Source organism: Rhododendron vialii, chromosome 7a (assembly GCF_030253575.1).
Source record: "Rhododendron vialii isolate Sample 1 chromosome 7a, ASM3025357v1".
In the NCBI taxonomy this organism is placed as follows: domain Eukaryota; kingdom Viridiplantae; phylum Streptophyta; class Magnoliopsida; order Ericales; family Ericaceae; genus Rhododendron; species Rhododendron vialii.
The window spans coordinates 25,742,592-25,762,957 of record NC_080563.1 but is presented as its reverse complement, the minus strand read 5'-3'; the positions used below and the strand labels follow the sequence as shown (position 1 = coordinate 25,762,957).

Genomic DNA, 20,366 nt, shown 5'->3' with positions numbered 1-20,366 from the left:
AGAGAGAGAGAGGGAAGGAGGAAGGAAGAAGAAGGAGATGGGACTTGTACCTAGTTGTTCTTTCACCTTTTCAACTTTTGGGTTGAATATCTTCCAAATCCATCACCTTTTGTCCTTCAATTATTCTTTAAACACCAAATCTTGTACCATTGTCTCCTTTCCTTTCAACAAATCTTCCAAAAATCTCATCCTTGGTGCTAAACTAGCCATGCAAGCCTAAAACTAGGTGATTAATGTGCAAGCAAGCCTTAACTTCACCCATCAACCTTTCAATCAACCATGACAAGTGAAAGAAAAGTGAGAGAGAGAGAGAGAGAATCGGTTAGAGAGAGAGAGAGGAGGGTCTTGGCCTATAAATAGAAGCCATTCCAAGCTTCAAATTCACACCTTCAAGCTTTGCTCTTCCTTCTCTCTAGAAATTTTAAGTGTTCTTGCTTCCAAAGTTCTAGTTTTCTTGAGTTCTTGAGCAATACCACCAAACCACCTCTTAAAACCACCCATAGATCTTTAAAGTAGTCCACATTAGTTAGTAAAGTTGTTTCTAGGAAAAGAAAGTACATCTCTTTTCCTTTCGAAGCAAACCGACGCCATTACGCCACCAAATTCCAAAATCGACGACCAAATCTTCGTAGCCGACCACCGCCAAGAAGAATGGTAGTTATCCTTATCTACTATCCAAGTATAAAGTAGTTTTGTACTCTACCTCTAAATATAAGTTCATTAGGAAGTAACTTTGATCATTTCAATTAAAGTAGATAAGGTTATCTTTTGTTAGGAACGTATGAAATGCATGATGTTCATTATTGGTGATTCAAGCAAGTTAAGTAGTCTAGAGTTGAATGATCTTGTTGGATTCATTTTGAGTTTTAGATAAATGCTTGTTTATGTGGAAAGTCCTACACCACGGAGTCTATGGATGATAACGTGACACGAGAACCAAGAAAGTAGAGACATGGCACCTAAGGTGTGTTAACGAAGATGAATATGTGTTTATCCGAGGGAGGAAATATTTTGAAACTACATAATGACCGGTTTTGGGTGGCATAATGTGAGTTGTGTGTGTATGCCAATGGGAACCCAGCGCGGCAGAACCATTGTGAGGATACTCGGGAGACCGGCGCGGCGGAACCGAGGTTGGGTGTGTGGCTTGGTTATCCGCGGTTCGGAGCCAATGCAAGTGTGTGCCAATGGGAACCCGGCGCGGCGGAACCATTGTGAGGATACTCGGGAGACCAGCGCGGCGGAACCGAGGTTGGGTGAGTTAGAAAGGTGTTTGGAAAAAGAAAGGTGAAAATAACTTCACGGTCAACGATGAGTCGGAAAAGTCAACGTTAACGTTAGTTTGAATAAGGAATGTGGATTTGATTAACTGTTGTCGTTACGCATGATTTATATCTTGTATTTTGTTTCTCTTGTTCATAAGTTAAGGGTTAGAGGGTTTGGATTATTCTATTGAGCGTTGTAGCTCACAGTGTTGCCTTTTTGGTGACCCTGGCATATTATATCGATGGCGACCCTGGTATAATATGTCAGATCTCATAGATGAGCAGGGTGGGCTTTATACTTTGGAGGCATTCGGAGCCGAAGAGCTAGCTGTGATGGAAGAACAAGCGGAGCAATAGTTAGGAACCTTAGTTCCCTGCCGTTTGTAATAAAAGTACTTCTTTTAAGTTTTGTTGTAATAAAGAGCCCGACTCAGTTTATTTTCAATAAAATTTCTTATTTAACGCACCCAAAATTCGGGGCGTTACAACTTGGTATCAAAGCTTTAGGTTCAAAACCTTGGCCATGGGTAGAATGGGTAGAACCACGAGATAAGTTTGACCGTTGCACAAACGTGAATTGAGTTTAAGTTTACCGTCCCAAATTGGGTGGAATTCTGTCAAAACAATCTTCGGATTGAAGCAAGGCACGAAAATTGGCAGTACGACCGAGCTGGGAATTTCCGAACAATTGGATGATGACTAAAATCAAGAATCAAATGTGGAACGTAGAAACCTGAAAAGTTTTCTCTAAGTTTTACTAAACCTTCCTTTCAAAACTTGACTAATAGAATTCTTTCCTTGTAGATGAATCACTTAAGTTCATACCAAGTCAACCTGCTAGCCGAAGCACACCATCTTGCAAGTACCTTAAGGTCAATGACGAACCAACTTATAGGAGATCTTTACTTTCCATATGCTTTTCCCTACACCAATGACTACTATCAAGAACATGGCACTATCATACTTCCCGAGGAAGAGGATGATGCCGAAGCAGCACCCGTCCTAGTCCAAATAGCACCTCCCATCGATGTGGAATTCTTAATTGAGAGAAATGGAGAGGACGATGCTGGAGCAGCCCTCGCCCAAATTCCAATGATCCCGCCCATCAACATGATTGCGGAAGAACCCGAAGAGGATCCCGAGGAAGATCCGGAAGAAGATCCTGAGGAAGAACCTATGGAAGAACCTGAAGAGGACCCCGAAGAGTTCAACGACCCCCCAATAAATGAAGCAAATTGGCAGCACTTGTGCAAGGACCTGATCTCGTTGCGCTGTCCGACGACGAAGACTTAGAGAATTGGGAAGATGAGGATGGAGAGTCTGACGAGGAGGAAATGGCATTCCTAGGAGCGGAGCCCAAAGTCATGGATATAATCGCTGACTCCGGAGATGTGCCACCACCACCTTTCGAGACCGACATAGGCGCAGATCGGGTGGAATTTCCTAGTATTTCCTAGAATAGTTAAGAAGGCATAAGTAGTAGTCGGACCCTTTTGATGTAATCAATTCTAGTAGGAAGCTGTGGCTAGTAAGCCTTCTTTGTTGTACTTGTTTATTAAGTAATGAAAGACTTGTGTTCTCTATTGATCACTGTTTATGTATAATTACGTGCGTGCGATTACCTCCTGCCATCTTAAGTCTAATATATAACTTTCCTTATTGTAGATATGGATTGCCGTACCCTTGCTACCTCAATCACCGTAGCAGACCTGCTGTACTACAAGACCTTGCTAGCACCCGAGAGCCCCATTTTCATCCCACACTTGGGAGTCTACGACCCCGAGACCGGTGAACAGTTATACGAGATAGTTGTGATGACACCCTTCACTAGTGAGGAGCAGTACTTGACACTCAATCCTCAGGACTCACCGCTTAGGGAGCTTGCTGAGAAGATTCGCCGAGAGGGAGAACGTTGACTCGAGATCAGAGAGAAGGAATGGATGGAGTAGCTGAGAGAGTTATTCGGACTCATTCCACCTCGTTAGTAGAATAGTAGTATTAGAATAAGATTCTGATAGCTTGAGTTGCCCTTAAAGCACTAAGGCTAGAAGGACCATGTAGTAGGATCGTCTCAACTTGTATTAGGAATCTTGTTTTCAGTCTACTTGTTTTATAGTAGAACTCTATGCTAATGATTGTAATTTCTTGCTTATCTATGAAAAGCTTGCTTTCATTTAAAAATACTGTTGCATATTATTTGATAAATTGCATTTACAAAAAGGAAAATTTTTAAGTAGACTAAACCGCCCCCTTACAATTTTTACTCGTAGATGGTGAACCGACGCAGTGGACTAGGATACGAGAATGGTGAATCCTCTAACACTAACACCGACCTAGCTCAAATCATGCAAGCACTTGTAACTGCCTTGAACGCTAATCGCCATAACCAAAACCGCGACGATGGACCAATGACCCGAATCCGGGCAATGAATGAATTTTGCAAGCGCCGACCCCCGACCTTCAACGGAGATCCTAACCCTACCATGGCAGAAGCCTGGCTGAAAGAAACCAAGGTGATCCTGGACACCTTGAAGATTACTCGGAACGGAGACCGTGTGGCCTTAGCCACTTATCAACTGAAGGGAGAAGCCCGTTACTGGTGGGAGTTAATGGAGGCCACCCATGCCATAGCCACCATGACCTTTGCCGAGTTTGAAACCCTATTCCTCGATAAATACTTCCTTACAGCCCTTCGCCTAGCCAAGGAGCAGGAATTTATGAACCTAAAACAAGGGACAATGACCGTGACCTAGTATGCGGCCAAATTTGAAGAGCTATCCCGTTACGCCCCAACCGCTGTGGCAACCGAAGACAAGAAGGCAAGAAGATTCGAGTGGGGGCTGACTACCGCTCGAAGGGCTGTAGTGGCACAAGCCTTTACCACCTATAATGGTGTGGTCTAGTGTGCTCTCCACCTAGAAAGCGAGGAGGCTGACTTCAAAACTCGATGGAGGAAGGCAACGGGCAGCACTAGCGGGCCGATCCGAACCCAGCCACCCAACAACAACCGCGGACCCTACCCGACCAAGCCTTTCACCCCAGCGCAAAACAACCAACCTTGGAGGACTGCTGCAACCTGGCGTGGTGAACAACAGAGAGGCGGTTAGAACAAAGCATCGGTGCAATGCTTCAACTGCCAGGCCATGGGCCACTACAAGCGTGACTGCCCTCAACCTCAGAGGGAAAGGAATGGAAACTTTGGGAATCAGAGAACCCAACAACCTGGATAGGCTGGCTTTGTGAAGCAAAACCCTAGAGGCCCACCGCAGCAGCAGAACGGGCAAAATAAGGGAAAGCAGCCCATTGGAACCCAACAAGGCACTGGAAGGCGTATCTTTGCCCTACAGACTGAGGAGCAGGAGCAGGATCCCTCTGTGATCCAAAGTACACTGTTATTGTATAGCACATGTGTACAAGCTTTATTTGATTTCGGAGCATCGCATTCGTTTATATCTACCACTTGCGTAACTGCCTTAGCACTAGAAACGGAACCCCTTAGCAAAAGTACGAAAGTAGTATCACCAATGGGAGATAGCATATCTGTTAATCTAGTGTGTAGAGGGTGCGAGTTAGAAGTAGCCAACCTGCGCCTGACTTGTGATCTCAGAATGATCGACATGGTGGATTTTGACGTAATTTTGGGCATGGACTGGCTATCGGCTCACCGAGCAGTTATAAACTGTCATCAGAAGATGGTGACGGCCTACACTCTAGAGGGAACTCGTTTCTGTTTTAAAGGGGATAGAGAAGCAGCGAGTTCGACAACGAAAAGATTTAGGTGGCAGAATCAACTATTTGGATGGCTAGCTAGTCTCCAAATGGAAGAAACTGACAGGATGAAGTTAGGATTACCTCACGTCGTGTGCGAATACGCTGATGTTTTTCCTGAGGAACTTCTTGGCTTACCACCTCCAAGGGAGATAGACTTCACCATAGAACTTCAACCAGGAACGGCACCAATCTCGATGGCGCCATACCGAATGGCCCCGGCCGAACTAAAGGAGCTCAAGACCCAGTTACAGGAGCTGTTGGATAAAGGATTTATCTGGCCGAGTACTTCACCGTGGGAAGCGCCTGCTCTGTTCTTGAAGAAGAAGGAAGGGACGCTGCGATTATGTATCGACTATAGGAAGTTGAATCAAGTCACAGTCAAGAATCGATATCCGTTGCCTAGGATCGATGACCTTTTTGATCAATTAAGGGGAGCAACCTGCTTCTCTAAAATCGATCTCCGATCAGGCTATCATTAATTACAGATTCAAGACGAGGATGTTGCCAAGACGGCTTTTCGTACCAGATACGGCCACTACGAGTTTGTAGTGATGCCATTCGGGCTGACCAATGCTCCGGCAGTATTCATGTGTCTCATGAACAAGATCTTCCAACCCTACTTAGACAAGTTTGTAGTGGTGTTCATTGATGATATACTGATATACTCTGCCAACAAGGAGGAGCACGAAGAGCACCTTCGGATAGCACTACAAGTACTTCGAGATAACCAACTCTATGCCAAGGCAAGTAAATGCGAGTTTTGGCTAGAAATGGTTAAGTTCTTGGGACATGTAGTATCCAAAGAAGGGATTGTAGTGGACAAAAGTAAGGTCGAAACAGTGCTGAACTGGAAACAACCGACCTCAGTGTTCGAAATCAGGAGTTTCCTAGGATTGGCTGGGTATTACCGAAGATTCATCCCAGACTTTTCAACCTTGGCCAAGCCAATGACCAATGACCAGGTTAACTCAGAAAGGAGTGAAGCTGGATTGGAATGAAGCCTGTGAGAAATCCTTCCAAGAATTGAAGAAGAGACTGACCAACGCACCGGTACTTATCATCCCTGAACGAGGAGTAGATTATACTGTCTATTGCGACACTTCGAGAGATGGATTGGGATGTGTGCTGATGCAAAATGGAAAGGTCATAGCCTATGGATCTCGACAACTCTGACCGCATGAGAAGAACTACCCCACTCACGACTTAGAATTGGCTGCAGTAGTATTCGCCCTCAAATCCTGGCGTTACTATCTGTGGGGAGAACAATTCGAAGTTTTTACCGACCACAAGAGTCTCAAGTATCTTTTCACTCAGAAGGAGTTGAACTTGAGGCAACGTCGATGGATGGAGTACTTGGAGGACTATAAGTTTACATCGCAGTATCACCCCGGCAAGGCCAACGTGGTAGCTCACGCTCTGAGTCGAAAGGACAGAGCACAGAAGGTCAAGACTGCCATCAAGGAATGGGAGATGGTGGACACCCTTAACGAATTCAACCTGTGATCATCATCAGAAAGCGGAAACGCTCGACTGTACGCTCTAGTTGCAGAGCCAGCACTTCATCAGGAAATCTTACTAGCCCAAACCTTCTAGCAGAATTGTGAGTTCGTCCGACATCGAATCCGAGAAGGAAAGGCGGTGCCAGGATGGACTACCGAGGAGAATAATAGCCTAAGATTCAAAGGAAAAGTATTCGTGCCTAATGTTGGAACCCTTCGAGAAGACATACTCTGAGTAGCTCACCATTCGAACTTCGCAGTTCACCCTGGCAGTACAAAGATGTATCACGACTTGAGAAGAACGTACTGGTGGGAAGGAATGAAGAAAGATGTAGCACGGTTCGTATCCACCTGTTTGGTGTGTCAACAAGTCAAGGCCGAGCATCAAAAACATGGAGGAGATCTTCAACCCTTACCAATACCGACCTGGAAGTGGGAGCCCATCTCAATGGATTTCGTGACGGGACTACCAAGATCTGCCAAGTCCAACACAGCCATCTGGGTGATCGTAGATTGACTCACCAAGTCTGCACACTTTCTGCCTGTCAAGATGATAGAAAATGTGGAGCAACTGAGCCTGTTGTACATTCGAGAAATCGTACGCCTCCATGGAGTACCAATCTCGATAGTATCTGACAGAGACTCACGTTTTGTATCACACTTTTGGAAAGGATTGCAGAAAGCATTGGGAACGGACGTGAGGCTTAGCATGGCCTTTCACCCACAAACAGACGGACAAACGGAGAGGACTATTCAGACCCTGGAAGATATGCTGAGAGCCTGCGCCTTGGATTTTTTTGGAAACTGGGAGCAGCATTTACCGTTGGTGGAGTTCGCCTACAACAACAATTATCAAGCAAGCATCGGGACGGCACCATACGAAGCTCTATACGGTCGACCCTGCCGATCTCCAGTCTGTTGGACCGATGCTGGGGAAACAGGATTGATCGGGCCTGACATAGTACGGGATACCACGGAGAAGGTCAAGACTATCAGACAGAGGATCCAGACCGCTCAAAGCCGACAGAAGAGTTATACGGATAAAAGGAGTCGACCTTTGTCTTTTGCGGTAGGAGATCATGTATTCCTGAAGATCAGACCGAAGAAGGGAGTTATCAAATTTGGGAAGAAGGGGAAATTGTCTCCGCGCTACATCGGACCATTTGACATCGTGGAGAAGATCGGGAAGGTTGCATACCACCTGGCACTGCCACCCCAGCTGGACCGAGTGCATAACGTGTTTCACGTTTCCATGCTTCGCAAGTATCTAGCCTTACCCACCCATGTTCTCAATTGGGAAGACATCACTATCGAAGAAAACGCGACATACGAAGAGGAACCGATAGAGATTCAAGACCGAAGTGAGAAGACTATCCGGAACAAGACGATTAAGTTAGTACGTGTTTTGTGGAAGCACCGCGGTTCTGGAGAAACCACATGGGAAAGAGAAGAAACCATGAAGGCAAAATACCCTCATTTGTTCGAATCCTAGCATCCACTTAATTTCGAGGACGAAATTGTTTAAGGGGGATAGGTTGTAACAACTCCGATTTTTCATTCAACAAAAATCTCGTTGTTATTTGAAATTTCTTAATCTCTCTTAATTGCTCGATGGTTTTCTTATTAATTTCTAGCGGTTTGTCTTCAAGCAATTGAACGCCTTATCATCATATTCTTTGACTAGAAACCCTAATTGCCATGCCTAGTCGATTTTCAACCAACTAGTTGGTATAACCAAACTAGTTAACCATTTAGTTACCTTTCAACCATTAACCATTGGACAATAACCGTTAGGGTAATCTTTACCCATTGGATAATAGCTTTTCCAAATATTATATCTTGATAAGTACATATATATATATATATGCATATGTGTCTTTGCCACATGCAAAGGACATGTAGTCTTTTTATAAGGCTTAATTTATTATTTAAGATACTCGTCCTTTATTACCCATTGGTTATTAACCATTAGGGGATTTATTATCCATTGGTCAATAGGTTAGTCTTGCCAACTAAGTACTAGGCCTATTAAACTAATCTTTTATTAAGATTCCCGAGAGTACAAAGTACACTATTATATTAATTAAGTACTAGTACCTTTTGTATTAGTGTTATGGGAGAATCTTGACCTTTTCAACCCTAGAATCTTGTACTTAGGTACTTACTTATATATTATTAGTATTAGTCTTCCTTAGTACATATATATGTATACATATGTATGTGGGTAGGAGAGAGAGAGAGAGAGAGAGAGAGAGAGAGAGAGGAGAGGAGAGAGGCCAAGAAAGAGAGGGAGGAAGAGGGAAAGAGAGAGGGAAGAGGAAGGAAGAAGAAGGAGATGGGACTTGTACCTAGTTGTTCTTTCACCTTTTCAACTTTTGGGTTGAATATCTTCCAAATCCATCACCTTTTGTCCTTCAATTATTCTTTAAACACCAAATCTTGTACCATTGTCTCCTTTCCTTCCAACAAATCTTCCAAAAATCTCATCCTTGGTACTAAACTAGCCATGCAAGCCTAAAACTAGGTGGTTAATATGCAAGCAAGCCTTAACTTCACCCATCAACCTTTCAATCAACCATGACAAGTGAAAGAAAAGTGAGAGAGAGAGAGAGAATCGGCTAGAGAGAGAGAGAGGAGCGTCTTGGCCTATAAATAGAAGCCATTCCAAGCTTCAAACTCACACCTTCAAGCTTTGCTCTTCCTTCTCTCTAGAAATTTTAAGTGTTCTTGCTTCCAAAGTTCTAGTTTTCTTGAGTTCTTGAGCAATACCACCAAACCACCTCTTAAAACCACCCATAGATCTTTAAAGTAGTCCACATTAGTTAGTAAAGTTGTTTCTAGGAAAAGAAAGTACATCTCTTTTCCTTTCGAAGCAAACCGACGCCGTTACGCCGCCAAATTCCAAAACTGACGACCAAATCTTCGTAGCCGACCACCGCCAAGAAGAATGGTAGTTATCCTTATCTACTATCCAAGTATAAAGTAGTTTTGTACCCTAACTCTAAATAGAAGTTCATTAGGAAGTAACTTTGATCATTTCAATTAAAGTAGATAAGGTTATCTTTTGTTAGGAACGTATGAAATGCATGATGTTCGTTATTGGTGATTCAAGCATGTTAAGTAGTTTAGAGTTGAATGATCTTGTTGGATTCGTTTTGAGTTTTAGATAAATGCTTGTTTATGTGGAAAGTCCTACACCACAGAGTCTATGCATGATAACGTGACACGAGAACCAAGAAAGTAGAGACATGGCACCTAATGTGTGTTAACGAAGATGAAAATGTGTTTATCCGAAGGAGGAAATATTTTGAAACTACACAATGACCGGTTTTGGGTGGCATAATGTGAGTTGTGTGTGTGTATGCCAATGGAAACCCGGCGCGGCGGAACCATTATGAGGATACTCGGGAGACCGGCGCGGCGGAATCGAGGTTGGGTGTGTGGCTTGGTTATCCATGGTTCGGAGCCAATGCAAGTGTGTGCCAATGGGAACCCGGCGCGGCGGAACCATTGTGAGGATACTCGGGAGACCGGCACGGTGGAACCGAGGTTGGGTGAGTTAGAAAGGTGTTTGGAAAAAGAAAGGTGAAAATAACGTCACGGTCAATGATGAGTCGGAAAAGTCAACGTTAATGTTAGTTTGAATAAGGAATGTGGATTTGATTAACTGTTGTCGTTACGCATGATTTATATCTTGTATTTTGTTTCTCTTGTTCATAAGTTAAGGGTTAGAGGGTTTGGATTATTCTATTGAGCGTTGTAGCTCACGGTGTTGTCTTTTTGGTGACCCTAGCATATTATATCGGTGGCGACGCTGGTATAATATGTCAGATCTCATAGATGAGCAGGGTGGGCTTTATACTTTGGAGGCCTTCGGAGCCGAGGAGCTAGCTGTGATGGAAGAACAAGCGGAGCAATAGTTAGGAACCTTAGTTCCCTGCCGTTTGTAATAAAAGTACTTCTTTTAAGTTTTGTTGTAATAAAGAGCCCGACTCAGTTTATTTTCAATAAAATTTCTTATTTAACGTACCCAAAATTTGGGGCGTTACATGGCCTATAAAAAAGGGAGTTAATAGAGCATGAGAAATAGAGATGAGAAAGTGCAGACCTTCTCCGAGGGGTCAGATTCTGGAGAACTGGTCTTGGCACTGCTCCTAGTTCTTCCAGCAACCGCTGTCTCTGATGCCTGAAAGAGGAATAAAAGCATTATTGCCTTATTCTGAAGGATTAAGCGAAAGACTAAAGAGTTTACACCTTTGGCCATTGCCTTTTGGCAGTTGATTTCAACCTCTTTGATCTTTGAGGAGCCAAGGGGGTTGCAGGATCGTCTTTAGGCACATCCTCCAAACCTGCCATTACGGAGAAAATTTTAGTCCAAGCTTCAGAGTTTTAAAAGGAGAATAAAGCAATAAAGAGCCTTCGAGTCACCTTTTCTTTTTGTACTCAAGGTTGGTGAAGGACTGATTTGTTGTAGAAGCATATGAATGCCTGGTTCGGGCGCTCCAGCAGGATTGGGCAGAAGCATGATCAAGACCTCCAGGTATGGATTGAAGAAATGCATTCTTGTATAGCCTCCCCACCAGCTATCAAACTTGGCGCCCTTATCAGTACGCTTAACGTAGGAGTGAAGGTTGAAGCTCTTTCTGAGATCTGGTAGGGTGTTCCTCACTCTTTCTAGTTCCCTTGGTTGAATCACTAGTCTATCAATAAAGTCTTCGTTTAAGGACTGGTATGGGGGCAGAGGTGTAAGTTGGCTCAGGCCAAACTGCCTGGCAAATTGAGCCACGTTGTAATATTCAACACCACATTTGTAGTTCATAGGACTAAAGGCCATGCCATACATGAGGTCACGAGAAATCAAGCAACTTGTCCAAATCGCGAAGTGATCATCAAAGTCATCACCCGGATCTGATGCCCCATGCTTCAACCACCAAGGTACTGTATCTCTAGCAAATGGCATCCAGTTCTTTCCCATTTCCGTCAGTTCATGATAGAAAAACTTGAAGTAAATCCCAAATGCATATCTTGGACCACAAGCATCAACGTAATGAAGACCATAGCAGGTGTGTTCTAGATTTTTGTTCATAGGGGGAGCAAACTTAGGGAAGTAGGACCAGAGCCATAGGGTAATGATCCACAGTGGACCAGGGGCAAATACAAACTTGTTGTTTACCAACTCTTTCATACCTCGATAAAAGTGTGCCAAGACCAGGGGGCCTAGTGCCTGCTTCTGCCCAGAAGCTAGGGCACAGGCCAAGTCAATAAAATCCTTGGTAACCCTATTCGCAGAAACGCAGAAGATGAATTTGTTCAACCAATGTAGGAGGAAAGCTACGTGTTCATCCTCCTCAATAGGACCTTTTTTGGCATAATGGTTTATGAAAGGATTGAAGGACAGGGGCTCTTTGTATTCAAAATATGGAGTTTTTTGTGACAGAAAATAATTGGCCTCTATCCCCATGGGGACGGAGGCCCGTTAGAAAGGCAAGATCTTGGAGAGTGGGACTCATGAGGCCTACCTTGAAATGGAACGAATTCGTAGTAACAGACCAAAAATGAGAGGCGGCGAGGAAGAGATGTTTATCCATATCGAATCAGCGATTTGCTAAGAAGAATAGCATCCTTGATTCCAATCTGCCTCCACAAATCTCCTTTGGCCTCCATCACTCGATCAAGCCATTCAACATATTTAGCGTCAGGCCTATGCCAAAGTCTGTTGGGTATGTCCGTGGTGAAGCGACTCCAGTCGAGGCTTGGAGATTCGAAGGGAAGGACTTCTTCCACCAATGGATACATGGGGGCGAGTTGAGATGGGAACCCCAATTGAAAGGCAGGGCCGAGCCCAACTCGATCAGCGTTGGCAACCACCAAGATGTCACTGGTAATCACTATTTTCTCCTCAACCAGAATCTTTTGAATCTGTACTACACGGCTCTTAGGATTTGGGGGAGGAACATTGGCTTTGTGGGTGGCCATCCTTGTTGTAGACCAGAGGATAATATGGGTACAATGGTAAGCTAGGGTTTTTCTGGGTTTACTTCATACAAGAAAGGAAGAAACATAAAGGATGTAGAGAGAGAATGAAAGTTCAAGAGTGGGGTTTTTATGAGGGATGGTACAAGATTCAAGAGGTACCGTTATTTCTCTCTCTCTCCTTGATCAAAATAGAAGAGTTAACCCAAGAGTTGCACTCTTGATTGACCCAAAGAAGTCCTGAAGGCTGAAAAGACTGCATGCAAGCCAATGCAAGCCTGGAGTGTTGACACGTGTCCCCTAGGCCTAGGGAGGTGATAATTATTGCTGTTGACAGGACTCTTCGGTGGGGCTTGTATTCTTGGAGACTGTTGGGATTTGGTTCAATTCAAAATGGAGAGGTCCAAACTCAATTAAAGGATATATTCTGAAACTTGAAAAGTTGTTATGCATAATTATTGCCTGATTATCTTTTTAAGTTTAAGCGTTTGAAAATTTAAAAGGATATTTAGGCTAAGTAAGCCTGATTATTTTTTGTTTTTTCAAACCCAGTGGTAAGGACTTGTTTGGTTTTGCCAAAAACTATACTTTGTCCTAATTTACAAGCCTAGATCTTGAACAAGATCAAGGCATGAGGAGGCATTATTTACACCCGTTTTTGGCACCCAGTCCTAGACTAGCGTTGAGCGGCCATTTAATTGAAGTTCAATTAAATTGGGCCAAGAAATATATTTGTTGAAACCAAAATTAATGGGCCAATGCAAGACTGATGTGGTCCAATTAATTTTAGTTTGATTCGGGTGCGAGCTTAAGAGTTGTTGGGCCTATTTGAAAGAAAGAATTAGTTGGCCCATGACTTTTGTAAGTCTATTAAGTGATTTTGTGGGTTAAACATATTAAAAAGCCATTTAATTTAATTAAATGGCCCACTACCCGGAATTCCCATGTAATGTGGAAGGTGGGTGAGTGCTTGTTGTCTTACAAAAAGCCATTTGACCAAGTCAAATGGTTGGTGGTTTTGATAGCCCACGGAAATAGGAAAAGGAGGAGAAATAGGCCCATTATCATATTAACTACCCATGATCAGAAATTAACCCGTGGGTAAATATTGTTTACTCCTAAATAACCACCCATGATCCCATTAAACATGTTAATGGGTAGTTATTTCGGACACTTGGCAAGCTCTAGAAGCTACTCGAGACACTTGTCATCACAAGAGAAGGGGAGGAAATCCATCCCATGCAAAACCGTAGAGCACATTGCCTATAAATACTAGAAGACAAGGAGAAAAAATGGTTCATACACCAATCAAGCTCAATGCTTAAAACCAAAGCCTTCCTAGTGAAGCAATTATCTCATTTTTCCATCATTTCTATCTCTCTTGTACCCCAACTTTATTATTATGACATAATAAAGTTATCCTATCTCTCTTTTACCCCCAACTTTATTATTACGACATAATAAAGTTATTCCTATCTCTCTTTCACCCCCAACTTTATTATTACGATATAATAAAGTTATTCTTACGTTGTTACTTCTTTTCCTACACGGTTAGGAAATTATTAAGTCTTCGCTCATAGAGGCAAAACCACGGACCTTCACTGCAATCCAGCCCTTAGGTCGCAGCACTATCGCCCTCACGGTTAAGAAGTCAGAAAAGGGGCACTCAGTCCTTTACGTTGGACGCGACAAGTCCTGGCACGCCTGCCCAGTCCTTGAGCCACTTCGGAGCCGAAACAGAAGGTAACTGAATCATGTGCAGAAATTAACTGTCGAAGGCTTAGAGTAGGAATGGAAAGCTTGGAAAATTGGAAGTGTTTATCAGAAATTAGAGAATTGGTGTAAGAATGCATGTGCTCTCATAGTCCTGAACCAGTAAAAGACCAACATTAGCAATTTATTTCTTAATTCTTGTTGGGTAGCAATTCTAGAGTTGTTTAACTTGTTGTAAACTGTGAGAATTTCGTTTCCCCCTTGCATTTTCTTAAGGATAGGAATCGTTCTGCTTTGAATCTGTATATTGTGTTCTTATCCTCCAATAATTAAGTTGTATAAATTAGAACCTCTGAAAGAAAGGCATCATCTTTCTCGAGTTTGATTCTCTTTGCCTTTATTCCAACTACAAAGAAAGGATATCCATAGTGAAATGGCATACAAAATGTGTGATCATACTTCTGTGGTTTTATTTCTTCCGCTACTTTTCTTTTTCCGGGTTTTGAAAGCACTAGAGTTACTACGGAGGAAAAAAGGTGCAAAACCCACATAAGTACTTTAATTTAAGTAGTTGATTGCAGAGGCTTATTCTGCTATTGATAAGGTGGTGAGAAAAGGAGTCTTGCACAGGAACACCAGAAAAAGGAGGAAGTCTAGACTTGCTAGGAAAAAGACGGCGGTCGAAATTCACCAGGGTCTTTGGTATACTCCTACGCCACCTGCCATTGTCTAATTCGGCTTTTTTCCATGTTATCTGTAGAATCAAGCTACTTCCTTTTTTTCCTTTTCTTGACAGAGTATGCTTGCTATCATATTTTTGTCATAGTTGTTGTATATTTTCCTGCAGATGCAATCCAATTTGTGTTGTTGAAGCAAGGGAAGGAGGTGGACAGGGTACTTGGTCCTAAGAAGGATGAGCTCGAGAAGAAGGGCAAGAGGTCGTTGGTGCTAAGAAGGATGATCTCGAGAATAAGGTTGAGAAGCACAGAGTTCAATTGAAATTTGCTATTTGATTTTAAATACAAGTTTGGATGATTGTAATGACTATACCTGTAGATTAAAGCACAAATTTGAACGATTGTAATGAACGTATTTGTTGTTTTGAATGGTGAAAACTTGAAATAAATTCTCTTGGTTTGCATCGGAAGTACTTGCAATAAACATCACTTAACTTCAAAGCAGGAACAAAGTTAGTGAAATTTCTGATAGTTTATGTTTCTCTCCTCCCTGATTTGTAATTTGGTTGTAATGTAATTAAGCTGGTAGAAAAACATGCCAAGAAGCAAAATGAAACTTCTCTCATTTCCAAACACTAGTATCCAGTAACTCCACCCCTCTTTCTTCTATTTTTTTACATATGGCGGCAACATAAAAGCCATTACTAAAAAAACTATCACAATCACAATCAAGACATTCCCCTATTTTCCAGAGTCAACATTTTGGGTTTTTCCCATGTTCTCATTCCATAAAACAAGTCCAGTAGCACAAGTATCCAGTTACAGGAAAAAAAAAACCTCAATGACGAAAGCTACAGTTACAAACCCGGAATCAAATGACAAAAGAACCCAGTGACGAAAGCTAATACTCATGAATGCAGTTTCACAAAAAAAAAAAAAGAAGAAGCCAAAGTTACACCAAAAATACAAGTCTCTCCCAAGTTACATTGATGATCAAAACCCGCCATAAATATTGCATTTCCATCTAGCAAGTTTCTCCAAAATAAGACTCCATTTTGATCATACTCCTAACAATCAGCAAAACCAAAATACTATTCTAGCAGGCTCAATTCTCCCATCTTGAAACACGAATAGATAATAATATCAATACAAGAAACAAAAGACAAGAATTACAATTCAAACAACTAAAGAATTAATTTAAATGAACACTTACAATCATCGACAAAGTCCATGTCGTCGTCGTCGTCGTCATCATTCAACCTAATATCTTGAGAAGATCTAAGAAAAAAACGACAACAATTAAAATTTCAAACAACTAAAGAATTAAATTTAGGACAACTAAAAAATTAAATTGACCATACACGTACATGTTTTGAAGTTTTGGACAGTTCCTTTTGTCATGCGACTGTCCGGTTAACCCACAACCGTTACAATGCCTACTCTTCTTGACCGCCTTCTCTTTTCCTCCCTTCAATCTCTTACCACAACCCTTTGCCCTAACTTTAAGCGGTTCTTTGAAACTTTGTTCATGAGGAATAGACACTTGGATAGCACTTGCTTTGCCATCTTCGCTTCCAAAATTCATGGAACATAACTTCTTTTGAACCGAACACAAAGCTTCTTCCAAAATTTGAGTTCCATCTTCAGTTAATACGGCGTCATCAATTACGTTAGAAGCAAGTTGGAAGAGATTATTTCGCCTCTCTAACAAAGAAGTGTCGCATATTTCTTTGACGGACCCACCCAAGTCATCTTCAACTCTCATAGCTTTTGCTGATTTAGTCCACCTCCGCAAAATGTACTCATTAGGCAGATCTATAATCTGCATTCTACTGAAAAACGCCAACAAGTGCGAACATGGGATTCCGTCACTTTCAAACATCTTGCAACTGCAACTTGCATGTTTTGATGACTTTTCTACCAAAATTTGATGAACCCTTGAACCGCTCACCTTTGCCTTCTCAACATTGTACAAATAACGGTGTTCATCCTCATGTGTCATTGTAACAACATACGCCAAAATTTGATGTAGTTCATCTTGAAACTTGTAAAATATGGTCTGTGTATACAACTCACTCATTGTCAACTCCATGGGTGCTACTGTTTTCAATGGAGGCTTCTCATTAAGATCTTTATGATCCATATCCAACTCAATATGGCGTAGCTTTGAAAGTGCCCTATCAAACCGTGTCACAAAATCCCATAATGAATTATTTTCAGACACATATCTCTTGAAGAATGCATGAGAAATCTTAGCCCTTTGACTACTAGTCATGTAGGCGAAAAAACATGTGTTTCATATACGCAGGAATCCATCTCTCACGGATTTGGTACAGCCCTTTCAACCATTCATTGCTCGATAAGTTAGCTTTATGTACAACATCCATCCATTTAGCTTTGAACTCTTCAGGGGTCTCGGAATTCCATATACAGTTTTTGAACTCATCATAATGTTCTTTGTAGGATAATGCACTTATTTTTTCAGAAAATTTACTCACAATGTGCCAAATGCAATACCTATGATGCGTATTTGGAAGAACATTAGCAAATGCTTTTGTCATTGCCTGATCTTGATCAGTTATGATCATTTTGGGCTGGCCTCCTAGCATCGCTTTCAAAAATTCATTGAAAAGCCACTCAAAAGAATCACTAGTTTCATCACTTAAGAATCCACACCCAAAAAGAGTAGTCTGCCCGTGGTGATTAACCCCTAATATAGGTGCAAAGATCATTGCATATTGGTTTTGTGTTGTACGTTGTATCAAACACCACAACATCCCCAAAATATTGGTACGATTTTCTAGAGGTGGCATCTGCCCAAAAACAATGAGTCATCCTCCCCTCATCATCTTTCTCCATTGTATACATAAAACCTGCATTCTTTTGTTGTTCAATTTGGAAATGCTCATACAACATATTGGCGTCTTGTCCGGCTAACATTTTCCTCATATCCCTTTTAAAATTATCAAGATCTTCTTGTAAAACTCCAACATTTTGTGTACCTTCGGATTGTAACTCGAAAATACTCATTTGTTGGCAGGTTCGCACATTTGCAATTGATGGTTGTTCTATTAAAGCCTTTTTGGCAGCTGACACTTTACGATGAGATCGAAATAAATGTGTCCTCCTTGGAGACGCAAGAGGGTGGTTATGACCCTCGACAAATTGGGAGACAACAAATTTTCCACTTGACTGGTTCTCACAATAGACAATTTTGCCCCACAATTCTCTCTACTGTCCCCCCGACGCCGTGTAATGGGTTCACTAGTTTTTTGGACCCTCTTCACCCCTTCTTTGCAACAAACGTACTCCTTCCTAATGACTTCATAATCCCTATTCCTCTTGCTAGAACTCGCTCGCGTACCAAATCGACCTTCTTTACCATAATTGTTGTAAAATTTCCAAATATAATCTAAATTGTCAAACTCTTGGTTGATTTTCAGTATTAGGTCAATCTTAACTTGAGGAGTGTAAAGTATTTGAGAAGAATTAGCAGATGATTCACACGGGATCGATGCTAAAGGTGAGAATATGTTTATATCATCCAAACACTGCATTCTAGAATGCAAAAGAGAAAACAATTAAAAATAAAAAATTTCACATACAGTGAAAAAAAAAATCAGCATTCAAAAAAAATCGGCATTGTTTTTGCGAATCCTAATTTGTGACTGTAATTTGAGAGAGAGAGGCATTGTTTTTGGGGAAATTTATAGAAATGGTCCTCCTAGTTTCATCCGAGTTTCATTTTCGTCCTTCAAGTATCAATTGCAACTCTTTTGACCTTCAAGTTTGGTTTTTGTACCAAATTGGTCCAATTGATAACTTCTATCAGACAAAATGGACGAAAAAAATTAGATTGATCGCAGTTTGGACATTGCAATACGTACCAAGTTGGTCCAATTGATAATGTCTGCCCTCAATCTGATTTTTTTCGTCCAATTTGGCTGACAGATATTATCAATTGGACCAACTTGGTACGAAAACTAAACTTGAAGGTCAAAAGAGTTACGATTCATACTTGGAGGACGAAAATGAGACTCGGATGAAACTAGGAGGACCATTTCTATAAATTTCCCTTGTTTTTGCGAATCTTAATTTGTGACTGTAATTTGAGAGAGAGAGAGAGAGAGAGCGAGCGAGAGACCTTGGTTGTTGCTCAGTCAGTGGTGGAATATTGTCGGCTCCTTCTCGTAGGTTGTCCATGTACACTGCAAATTCACCAATTTGTTATATAAATCCAAAAAATTACACAAATCCAAAACCTAACCCTAACTCGACTTCCTAAGCAAATCGAACCAGAGATTACAAAGACAAAATTACAGATTTCTAAGAAAATCGAATGAGGGGAAATGAACACCCAAAATCTGAAAAATTTCCCCAATGTTTTGAACCCTAGTTTTTGGGTTTAAAGATGGAGAATCAAAGAGAGAGAGAGATAGTAGTCGTACGCGGGTCACGCGAATGTCAGTCGTTCAATCATCGTTCGTCACTCTGTCCAAAAAATTAGGGTTTTTGAGAGATTATGTGAGAGAGAGAGAGATTCAAGGAGAGACAGAAGAAGAGAAAGGCTGGGAAAAGGAGGGTTTTGAATTTTCAGCGACCCGCGAAGGCATTTTTACTCGGACCCGTGACCAATATGGACCTCATTTAACCCGCGAATTGGCTTCTTTTTTCTCAGCCCTTGGATGAGATCTAAGGACCCAGATTAGAAGTCCTTACATAAGTAATATAGGGGATCCCCTATAAGAAGCCCACTGTGTGTGTCTATATATATATAAAGAGAGAGAGGGAGAGAGAGATGGCGATCGTAACCAAAATCATATATAACCACAGACAATCTTATATAAATTAGTCCGCGCATCGGCCTAACAGACCTGAACATATAATATTATTTATGCAGTGACAGAGTGGGTAAAATCTAGAATGTAGAGAGAGTTGTCAAAATTCCAAAAAAATAAAAAAATACCTGCAAGGGCATTTTTGTCTTGTATTAATTCTTTTTTGGCTTGATAAGGGCCTAGTTTGGTTAACAAAAAAAAATGAAGAAGAATAACAATACAATTTTTTTCCTTAACCAAACAAGGCCCTTGTTTGAGTGGATCTAGTGGGTTACAAACTTAGGAGGTGGACTTGATGAGTTACAAACATGCTATAGTGGACCTCCCACCAATTTTTTATAATTTATTCTTCTTCTTTTTTAACTTTTTATACTCTATTGAGGAATCTTAGAGGTATTCATTGTCTATTTCAAAAATTTGATCTCCAAAATAAAGGTATAATCTCCATTCTTGGAAACCCAAAAGTAATTTTGAAGACCAAATTTATAAAAAAATACGATGAGTCAATCCAAAATTCTCTCTTAAAATACAAAAAGTTAAGAAATTAGGCCATAAGGGCATCCACAGTGGTATAATCAAAAACCAATTTGTTTTTAAAGTTAACAATGTTGGTTTAAAAGATGGCTCACA

General features: G+C 41.5%; 1 protein-coding gene across 1 annotated transcript; it reads right to left on the bottom strand.

Annotated features, from left to right (window-relative positions):
• Positions 1–15,655: 15,655 nt before the first annotated feature.
• Positions 15,656–16,697, bottom strand: LOC131334518 (uncharacterized). Its single transcript, XM_058369565.1, has 2 exons — positions 16,266–16,697; positions 15,656–16,176 (listed from the first exon to the last, which is right to left on the bottom strand). Exons 1-2 carry the CDS (start codon positions 16,661–16,663, stop codon positions 16,083–16,085), a joined length of 492 nt encoding a protein of 163 aa, XP_058225548.1. The 5' UTR covers positions 16,664–16,697; the 3' UTR covers positions 15,656–16,082.
• Positions 16,698–20,366: the final 3,669 nt, after the last annotated feature.